This window comes from Topomyia yanbarensis, chromosome 1, assembly GCF_030247195.1.
Source record: "Topomyia yanbarensis strain Yona2022 chromosome 1, ASM3024719v1, whole genome shotgun sequence".
In the NCBI taxonomy this organism is placed as follows: Eukaryota; Metazoa; Arthropoda; class Insecta; order Diptera; family Culicidae; genus Topomyia; species Topomyia yanbarensis.
The window spans coordinates 14,121,781-14,133,225 of record NC_080670.1 but is presented as its reverse complement, the minus strand read 5'-3'; the positions used below and the strand labels follow the sequence as shown (position 1 = coordinate 14,133,225).

At 40.3% G+C, this 11,445-nt stretch overlaps 1 protein-coding gene across 11 annotated transcripts in view; it reads right to left on the bottom strand.

Annotated features, from left to right (window-relative positions):
• Positions 1-3,399: 3,399 nt before the first annotated feature.
• LOC131676931 (tyrosine-protein phosphatase 99A) overlaps positions 3,400-11,445 on the bottom strand; it is a 40,010-nt gene continuing 31,964 nt past the window's right edge. For all 11 annotated transcript variants that reach the window (XM_058956334.1, XM_058956335.1, XM_058956336.1 and 8 more), the window contains exon 11: positions 3,400-11,401. In XM_058956334.1, coding sequence (XP_058812317.1) covers positions 10,873-11,401 — 529 coding nt within the window. In that variant the 3' untranslated portion in view covers positions 3,400-10,872. The remainder of the gene's footprint in view (positions 11,402-11,445) is intronic.

Sequence of the window (11,445 nt, the reverse complement as noted above, 5' to 3'; positions counted from 1 at the left end):
ATGACATTCGGGTTTATGTGACATTCGGGCAAATGTCCTTCGGGTAAATGGCTTTCGGGCGAATGTCATTCGGGCGAACGTGACAGAATCGTAATTCTTGCCTAAACCATAACCGAAACTGGAAGCTACTGACTTTGGGTGGATGTTTTTCATTTATTTAATTTTTCAATGATTTTACCATTTTTCGGATTGACAGCCTAGAATCTTGAATTATTCTTCGACCATTTATTTTTTTTCCGAGTGGCAAAAGAAATTTAAAAGAATATCAATTCTCCCCGGCAAGATGTTTTTTTACTGAAACATTGAGATACTGAAAAGGGTGTGTAACAAAACGTACATACATGCAGAGCAATTGTTGCGAACTGAAGGAATTGATTGCTAGGCTGTCGTGTGATGACCTAGGCACTGCAACCAAATTCTGCACCACGTCTTACTTCAGATGGGCTAGAATATAATAGATTAAATTAGACACCATTGAATTATTTCGTCTTTGTAGGCTTTGCTATACTGAACTATAAATAGGGTGATGAGCCCAATTGCGCCATGTTTCTATTATCACCCTACCCATTTGAAGCCGTTGGTTAGAGTAGTGTCTACCATCTTTGTTCGACGCATTGGGTCAAATGGTAGCGCCACAACAGCGGCACTCGATTCGAGTTTTCATTGCGCTCAAGCGCGAAAATTTTACTGTTTTCAGCGCATTTGTGTTATTATATTGGTTCTTAATAGCGAAGCAAAGCTGTTGATGTCAATTTTTACGCATTCCATTGATTGTGGGGCGAGAAATGAACGAATTAGTGAGGCACTTTGCTTAGTATGGTGAGAATAGGCACTTTACCCTACCACACCTACACTTCTGTTTGTTCAGTGTAGTAATAAACCGTGAACTAGTTAACATCTTGTTTTAAGCATAGGGTTATGGGCCTTCCGCGTTGCCATAGTAACAGCAAATAACAAGCGCGTGTTGGGCGAACGTCGAAATTTTTTTTCAGACGTAAGAAAAAATGGAAGACGATCAAACGCAGTGTGTACTTGTTCGACGGGACAAACTGGAGTCGCACCTGGAAGAATTGGGTTTGCTCCATTGCATCAAGAAGACCCTAGAAACAGATTTTTCCCGGTAGTTGAAGGAAGCAAGAAGAGTCGACCCTGATCCACAAAATTTCGGTTTCCCAGTTGGAGTACATCCATGGGAAAAGGTGTTCAAAAGCGATTTGGACTACACTGCAGCACACGTTGGAACGGGAAGGAATTTCGGGTGTTTTTGCCCTGATAAAACAGCCTGCTGGTAGAAGTACGACGTAAAAGGGCCGACGGAGTAAAAGACCATCCGTGAATTGGAGTCCGTGGAAATTATTGCCGATGCCGAAATCGTACAAATTAATTACGGTGTTAGAAACGTTACCGGTGGAGCAGTGTTCGGGACAGGCTGGAATCGAGCACAACTTTCACTGGAAGAATTCATAGGTTCCTCTTTAGTGTCATTCTTGCGGAAAACCCGGACGCAATGAATTGCCCGAAAAATATAAAGTAAGAACGCCCTGTAGCGAAGCTAGATAACCAGGAAAAGAACAGTAAGGAATACGTGGCGGAAACCGGAGCTGATGTGAGATTCGCCGATCGTTAAAAATGTTGGCACAACTGACCAGGTAGCCAACAAACATTAGTGTATGCAGTAAAATAGCATATCATTCGCACTTCTGGTCAATAAATGCACAACAGCATTAATTTAGGTGTATGGCTTTGCAGTCTAATTTGACTGCAAAACCATACACCTAACATTGGAAACAGTCGACTCGAGTTCAAACAACAGCATTAAAAAAGCATTTTCATGGCACAACAGTAATGTAGCCGTTTCTCTTGCCAAAAGCGACTTTTAAAAATCAATTAAAGCGACTTAAATGCTTATCAGGTGGCCGTTAATACGCATTTTGCATGCTTATTGGTCACCGGGGTGGAGTGTCACTGACGAGTTGTGTTGCCGGCGAAATGAAGATTAAAGATTAAAACTACTAAAGGGCACATAGCGCTGGCAACTCTGACAAAATGTAGGTTATGTATTTTTTTGCTTAGTCGGAGCAGTGCTTACGAATATTTCGCTACGAGCTAATGAAGAAAAATTTCAATCCTTGTGGTGCTGCGTACCTAATTGTCGATTTAAGCGGAAATCCGGACCGGGTGTCATTTCACAATTTGCGCCGTTTTAATTAAACGTGAACTAATTTTATTTTTATTGGAATTTCAGTAGCATATGCACGAAGCGCAACATGGTTATCGGCTTTGCGAACAGATGGATTGAACATGCATTCTTTGCGAGAGGAAAATCTCTTCATTCAGCTGCTATCCTTCGTATGTACAAGATCCGATAGAAACGGGCGACGTATTTCACAAATAATTAGTGGCTTTTGTCATACATGTTATTGTATTCATTTCAGCAAACAAGGGTGAAAGAAAAGTCGCTGCTTGTTCCGAAAATCATCCGGATATATTGAACTCAGGAGGAAAAAAATACGTGTGTACTACAATAAGTAATGTCATCCGTATTCGCCACATTTTCATTTGTTTATTTTAGCTTACAAGACATCTTCGATGAGGCTTGTTTTTGCGTATCCGGAGAAGCAAGCGATAAAATGAAATCTGCTACTCCTAAGCCATTGCTCATTCGGTGTCCTTGTGATGTTGGTATGTAAAACTTTCGAAACGAATTCTCGTTTTTCACATATTTCGTATTGGTTAACTTGTCGGAAATTAATTGAAGCAAGAAAATCGAAAGAATCTTTAAAACAGCAGAACCAACGTGTCAGAAACAAAATCGAAAAACTAGCTGCCGAGTTGAAGGTCGTACAGCAACAGCTTTTCGACGTTTTCAGTAATGGAACTGATCTACCACATAAGAAAACTTGCTAAATTGTACAATTTAGCTCGGATGACCATGTAACAATGTGTCTACTCTTCGAAAACCATAAAATTCAGTTGTTGAAGTAAATAGTTCAGTTTTATTCTACTATTCGAAGTGAACAAACTTGATCTTATATTTTTTCTTTCAATGTTACACAATCCAGGTTGACCGAAGAATGAATGATATCCAGGTGTATGGTGACTTGACAACTAAAGGGATTTTTAAAAACCAACGAAATTAAATGCTTGTTAACAAAACGTCGAACAAAATTGATCAGCGAAGGACGTTTGTTAAACAAATTTTTCTGCGAGTGAGTGCAAATGCAAGAATTTCGATGCATTTTTTCTAATTTGATGCAAATTTGTTGTACATTCCTAGAGCGATCTGCCCCTAGGTGATAAGTACGTTTAGTAAGGTGAGTTTCACTGATAACTTGACATATAGAAAATAGTTAAATGCTGGTAGTAGGGATTTCGAAAAAATAACCTTTTCCCCCGTGGTTGCGATAATTTCACATAAAATTTTACATTTACTTTATTTTCTTCATGTTGCATTTTTGTTTACCATCGTTTTTCTTGTCTGCTTCAATAACTTTCGCGCCCATTCTTATTTTCCCATCTACACTAATATCCTTAAGGTAAAACCCCACTCACTGGGGGCTATGTGTGTGTGTTTGTTTATTTATGAGTCGTCTCTTCCCTTATCCCTTTCCCAATTCTTCTCCGCCTCAAAACCCCTTTCCATCGCTTGCCTTACTTGCTAGAATAATCTGATTACATTTTATTTTCTCTCGATTGCTAATTCCACTTGCGCTTGGTAGGTGTTTCCGCTTCTTATCACACCGTAAACTAACTATATAGGCCAACGACAGTTTTCTCAGTCAATAAACCCATCGTCTGGCTTTTCCAGAAATACATAGCAGAAAACAATATGCGTGGAAGAACTAATAAATGCTTAAACCATCTAAGATAGGTGTAAAAGTATAGGTGTTTGATGATGATAATAATCATAATAAAACATGAGAATATCTCATAAGATTTATAAAATCTTTTCCTTCGTATCTGGTTATCTGCTCCGGCGCTAGTTTCTAAACACTAGTGTTTGTAGAAATAATAGTGGATATATTTCAACTACCATTTAGTTGTTGGTTTCATCATTTTTAAAGATTTTATTTTATAACTTTTGCTCGAAGTTGCGACGAATTTTAACTAGTACGAGTTCTATGTCACCTATCGTGTTTTAGTTAGTTTTTATTGTTGTTCGTTTGTTTTTTTTATGGTTGTGTTATTTATTATTGTTTCCTATAGGAATTAGAAGGAACGGTAAATTTACACGTTTATGAATGTGTGTTTTTGTGAATGTGTCAGTTATGGTTTTGATAGACGTAGTACGGTATCTGTTGCGTGCATTTGTTTTTCTTACGGTTTGCCGCTTTCGCGATCATAGCGCATCGAAACAAGCTTTATTTTTCAACCATAGTTCTGCGAGTTGAATTGGGACAATCTTCATGCCAGGTTACCTTGTTCTCTGTCCTTACCAGACTTTAGTGATAGCGGCTGATTGCGAAATGATGGCAACAGATGCAACGCAAAATTTGCGCTCCTAATTTCGACTAATTCTTCGGTGAAATGTGCACAAAGGACTCTGAATGGAAATGGCATTTATTTCCCGATCAACCTACACCAGATGCGAATGATGGAAAGTGTACTTGTGCGATCTAGGTTGAAAAAGTCGGTTTGGCACAGACCTAAAAATTTCCTATTTTTTCACATACATTTTAACTATATGAGTTTTAGTTGCGTTCAACGATTTTTGTTTTCAATGGTTCACTCGAGTGTTTTCTTGCCTAAGGTGTTTGTGCTTTCCAATAGTATATTGGTATAATTTAAAAACAAAACATAGAAAACCAGTCTTTTTTTCTGATTCAGCCAAACTTTACTCTACGCTCGTACCATTAGCATCGCCTTCTTTTGTTGAAACTTGTTTAACTTTTAATAACTCTATTTCGACGGAAAGATGTACGCGAAGGCTAGTTCTAACCTTAAATCACTGGAATCACATACTAGATAGTTCATATTCTCCCCTACTTAAACAAACGAAACAAATTATAATTTTACTTATGTGATAGTAACCGATTAATTGTGTATGCTTGCTTTTCCAATTTCGACTAGAGCTTTTTCGGGTGTTCGCCATAATGAGAAGGGGAACGATGGAAGTACAATACACATGCACTCGATAAGCTTTCAAAGACCCCCCTACCGTAGCGGCACTGAGAGAACTGTCAAACACTGCCAACATTTGTAGTCGAACAATGTGGATTGCCATTAGGTTTGTTCCAGTATCAGGAGAAACTGAAAGTACTCCGGAGCAAACAGGGAGAAAACTGCACCTGAATTCTCTTGTTCTGTTAGCAAACAGGAGTAAAAAGGAGCCTCCTATTTGCTCTGGATAAACTGGGAGAAAGAAGCGTGTACTGATTTAAGGTACGTTATTCAACATGCTCAGTAATTTAGGATAATTATTAATTCGCGTATTCCAGTGAGCTGTTTACAAACGAAACTAGACTTTTGAAGATATTTTTTTTGTAAATAGAAGTTATAGAGAAAAATAGTTGCTTAGACAATCATCTATACAGCTTTTTACGCAACATAATCACTGAGAACTGACAAGAAAAGTTTTCAATGCGTGTAAGAAATAAAACTCGTTTTGAAATGGCACCTCGGTGGCATTTCAAAACGAAATTCTCTTTCTCGGTAGAGGAACATTAGTTGCGTGGTCCGCCGCAATTTGGGGATCATTTGGTCTGCCTTCTCTCGCGTTTTCGTTCATGTCCATGTCGTCATCAGTACTGCATTATGTTCCTTTTTGTTGCTTGTGCTTTCGGATCACTTTATTGGTGACGTTGGTTGTTGGTTTGGAGTTTTGTTATTGCATTTGGTTTAGTGGTACTGAGCCCGATCGTTGCTAGTGTTAGTGTTTGTTACTGCCCGGTCTTCAGTGGTTTAGCAACCGGTTGTGGTTTAGCATATGACGACTGTGTACTATTGTTGGTCGTAATCGATGGGATTTGCTTAGAAGCCTCTACGCAAGGCTTTCCGTGGTATAGTGGCTGATCACAGAGTTGGCACATAGGAATCTGCTCTGGGTGCGTGGTCAAAGTTCACTGAAATAATTTGAATTGGATAGGTTTTGGCAAACGAACGTGGTTGCCTGGGAAGAAGTTCCTCTACGTATCTTCATTAACGGTACCCATTTCTCCGTATTTTGAAACGTGTTGTTTGATAATGCCAGCATTAGTACGCGGTGCCAGCTATTGTAGCTATAACTTTAATGGTGTCATTATCTATATCTGCTGGGATGCTGTATAAAATGTCATTACATTCGACGACGTGTTTCAAATCGTTCTGCGAAGCAAATGAATCTGCTTGACTAATCAATAACTCATGACTTAGATGGTGGAACTGTACAGAAGCATCAGAAAAGTAGTTTGTAGGAAACGGTATAAGAAAATATGGTACCGCGATGAGATTTATGTGAGACAGCAAGTTTTTAAACAGTCGCCATTCTTGTCGGAATCATTCATCCATAATGACATCTTATCCTGTTTGTTTTCCAGAAATACTGCATCAGAAACTTAGCGATAACCATCGTCGGCGAGAACAATCCCAGTGGATCGAAGAATCTTGCAATCTCAGATTAGATGATCCCTTTGGTCGCTGGTCGTTGACAGTCGTTGATGTTGATGAGAAACAGTTCGTTATTCGGACCTCACGTTAATATACGTACTTTTATTGCTTCGTTGGTGACATACTCATACCGAGACAACTTCTTTTCGCGATGGAATACGCTGCGAAACTCATCCGAGCCAGGGCACCATTTGTGCACTGGGAAACAACTTCGGGCGATCATCGCTGTCAATTGGCGGATAACGCATCGCGACACGCTGTTTCTAGCAGCAGGAATCGTTTCAAAGCTAAATCACGGCAATCATCAATCTAGTTGACATACTTTTTCCGAGGCAGCTTTACGATAAACCGTTCATTTGAAGTGCGCTTGCAAGTGGAAAGGAAATGTGTTTTACATGGCTGCTCTTCTAGAGACAACACAGTGGTACATCGAATTCCCTGCACGAGCCATCGCTACATCGGAGTGTTGAATGGCAACGTTCGATACGATAGCGTCGTTTATCAGCTAAATTAATCCATGGAGAATGATTCATTTGGTTCATTTTTGATTTTGACAGATCAGTCGGATTTCTCATCTTGTTCAATCCAGCAGCTAAAAATTGCTCCACTGCAATAGTAGGGCATGCAATCAAATTGGTGTGAAACGTGAACAATGGGTGACAATGAAAAGCCAGTTTATGCCTCGGTCCGGTCAAGCTGTGTTGCTGTTGACTTTTCGAAATGTCCGGTAAAATCATCGATTCGTGAGGATGAACATGAAGCTTAACATAGCAGAAGTTGCCTCTCTGTATGTGGGCAGTTTTTCGCCAATGGTTCGGAGATGTAGATATAAACAATTTAACGTATGTGTCCTTTAAAATTGAAGGAATTTGCTCTTGATGCTTCTACTTGACCGGAAGCAATTTTATGTAGTAAATTCGTCGACTATTCAAAAAATAAAGCACACTCCTCAGCTATCGCAACCTCTTCATCCTGACAAATATATAAGGCTTTTTCTAAGGTTTACTTCATCCGTAATAATTATTTTTGGCGACTTTCTGTGGATGGTGGGAACCCTAGGGTTTCCACCAAAGACGAGTAACTTTGTGTTGTTTGTTATTTCGGACCTGATGTCACCACTGGGTATACTATCAAAACGTTCGAGGACTGCTCACTACGATCGACGATTTTTATTGTAATACACTCAACTTAGATGTCATCATTTTGATCAACAGCTATCAAATTGTCACAGTTTTTTGGAAGCAACTACGGCGTATACCGCTGCGAATGGAATACGAAATATAGAAACAAAGCGAGCTTTGGGGCATGCTGCTTGCTGTGAATAATGAGCTTATCCGTTCAAATGTGAATATTACCAGATGATCATTGGATCCAAACGACTATTATTATGTGCCATTTATGTTCCTCCCGGCAAGAGCAAGGATACCGACATACTAAATGTGCATATTGAATCGATCCAAGAAATTTTGTGAAAATGGATCCGACACAGATCATGTGCTAGTTTGCGGTGACTATAACCAGCATGGGATATCCTGGATCATGGTTAACGATAGAAATCGTCCCTGTGACTCAGTGGTCCTATCTGCGGCTGGCTCCTTACTATTGGATAGTATGGATTTTCCTTATTTGCATTAGGCCAATCGCATATATAATCATTTAGAGCGCACACTTGACTTGATCTTTTGCTCACTGGATGTGCCCGTTGATGTAATGTATTCTGTTTCGCCGCTGCTGCCCGTGATGATGATCATCATCCGCCGTTGGTTATTGGCTTATCATTTCTAGTATAAGATGTACGTGAACCATCCCTTGATAATACCGAATGCGAGCTGTTGCCGTTGGGCTTTAATACAATCGATGTCGATACACTTTTGGATACTCTGTCACGAATCATTTCGGTGGTTCTTTTGGACGGACAGAATTCTGACGATGATGGAAACGTTTTGTATAATGTGTTGAATAATTCGATGGATTCTAACGTACCGGTCCGTAGTCCTGCTGTCATCCTTGTATCGAGCACGTCTCTTCTAAGAAAATAAAATTAAAACTTAACGCTTCCCATCGCAGGCTACGATACTGCCCCTCACCTGAAAACAAAGGCAGCTTTCATTTTGTATGTAATGAGTGTCGTTAGCTGAATTCCTTGCTATATAAATCGTACGTTTTGCGGGTGTAAACAAGATCGAAACGAAGCCCTAAAACATTTTGGAATTACGCGAACTGTAAGAGAAAGTTTTCCACAATTCCAACGAACGTTTTACCCCACGATGTGAAATTATCAATAGTCGGAGAGAAATGCGAATCGTTTGCTACTCTTTTTTTGTCGATATTTGCAACGCAATCGGTTCACTCATCCGAATTGCCTTTAGCACTATTAAATGTTCCTTCCGGCATTCCTTCTGTCGTGCTTTGCCGCAATATTGGTGCCCTTGCGAAACCGCTGAGCAGAAGATCCACAGTTCACTGATTCAAAATTTCGTGCGATTTGGAAGCAGTCATTCGTGGTTCCTGTTCATAAAAAAGAAGACAAGTGTAATGTCATTAACTACAGAGGGATGTTGAGCTCGAGTCAAGAACTTCGTCGTTTTTCACCAACCCATCTGGAGTACCGCATGGTAGTAACCTCAGCCGACTATTGTTCGAATTGTACTTCAATGATGCAATGTTGTTACTTGGTCCAGAGTACAGACTCGCGTACGCTGACTATCTGCAGATGTAGCGTGATATCGATGATTGCGTTCGCCTCCGATCACTACTGGATCTGTTCGTTGATTAGTGTGGATGGAATAAGCTTACCATAAGCGTTGCAAAATTAATGGTTATGTCCTATCGCCGTATCAGGCAACCACTAAATTTCAATTCCCATTGAAGACAAGTGCCATGGCTGCACATTCTTTGTTCATGCATTAGTAGTAACAACAAGCCACTTAGCGTATCATTCTAGAAAGCATTCAAATTTGCGTTGCCAAGCAGTAATTTGAGTCAGAATTATTTCCAACCTCGAAGCAGTAAGCAACAACTTTAAACAGAAAAAGTAAATTAGTTACATCGTTGCAAAGCGGTTTCAATTTGATCTTTATACGCCACCAGTCAGTGTTATCAGTTATGGCATCACCGGAATGGTTCTCTAGTGGCCATTGCAATTGCTCTCCATCTTTTACAATCCACTCACTAGGAAGAACTTGAGGCACGCGAAGAAACGCAGAATTTTTAGTCGTGACTAGAGTTAAAAATATTCAAATTCATTGAATGAAAATTGATCATATTCAGCCGCATTCATTTTCAATATTCAGTGACGCAGCTGAAAACGTCAAACGAACAAACCGCCCATTCATCCATGCAGACTTTCATTCATCTCCGATTATTACACGAAGCGACTGCACAACAACGCATCAAAGTAGGCCGTGGCACAATGTAAGCGATGATGATTGTTGTTTTATATGCTTTACCGGCATTTGAAAACATTTTCCTAAATAATTAGCGAAATGAATATATTGTACGATATTCAACTGAATGAATAGCATAGATATTTGAATGAATATTTTTTCTATTCACCGCGAGTCGCATCAGGTTCATTATCAGTCGTCAAAAAAGAGCTTCGATTATTTTTAACTCTGGTCGTGACTGAAAATTCACAATCCAGTCCACGTTTCACAGTCGGAACACCAACCTCAAAAGCTTGTTTGTGGCGTTCGAACGCTGGGGTAAACAATGCTTGCGTGGAATTAAACAGGGATCAGAGAATGACGTTAAGATTCGTACTTGTTTTCTCGTGAATATTCATGACAATGACGACGTCACATTGTAACAGCTATTTCGTAGAATTTTCGTTGGATATTAATGAACTTTATACGTGAAACAGGAAAATAGCGTTTTATGTACAACAGAAAGATTCAGCTCATACCATTCGGCGAACACCCGTTTCCAAATTAGTGATTTAAACCCGAATTACTCGCTAAAATATTTCTAAATAAAAAAAATTGATCTTTTAAACTAGTCGGACATGACTATCAAAATTAGTGTCGAATTTTTTCATCATCTTTTTCTGCTCTGTCCCACCCCAACATTTGCGTCACAATTTCTTTTTTTTTTTTAATAAATACTATTCTGCCTAACTCGAGTTCCCCACCCCTATTTTCTGCGTAATATTAGTAGTTACTATTCGTAAAAACATGACTGCCAAACACAGCACTGCGTAAAACTAACGACATGACTATTATCTCGGCGCTTTCCGGTTAATCCTATGAGTGTCGTTCTAGAATCCCTGCCCCATGCGTCCCCCCCAATTTACGTCTGATTGTGATCCAAGTTCAGATGGTTGCTGGTGGCTACCACCACCGACAGCTCGTCGTTGTCCTCGCCGTTCATCTTCACAATCACCGTGCCCCCGTTTTGGATTGTGGTCTGTGCAGTCTGGCCAGTTCCGTTCCCAGCCACTGGCGCCCCATTCATCCCGTTTCCCGTTTGACCCCCATCGCCGGTTCCGCCGTTTCCCGCCCCCGTACCGGCATTGTTGAGATGGGCATTAATACTACCGTTGCTACAAATCTTACTGTACAAATCGGGCGTCGCCGTCATTATGGCCGCATCGTCGAACTCTGTCCGCAGTTCGGTGCACTTGAGCAAACCCAACTCCTTGGGCATGTAGGACAGTATCCGATAGATCTGTCGTATGTCCTCGTATGAACTCCAGATACCGGGCCGTTTGTTGTGGTACAATTTCGCGTACGTATAGACGTTTGCCGTCTGGTCGTACTCCAGCTGCATTGCGAGCGAGCTGATGCAGCAAAACTGGCACGCTTGGAAACCACCGTACCTGTGAAGAGGTGAGTAGAGCAATTTCCGAATCATTCACGTGAT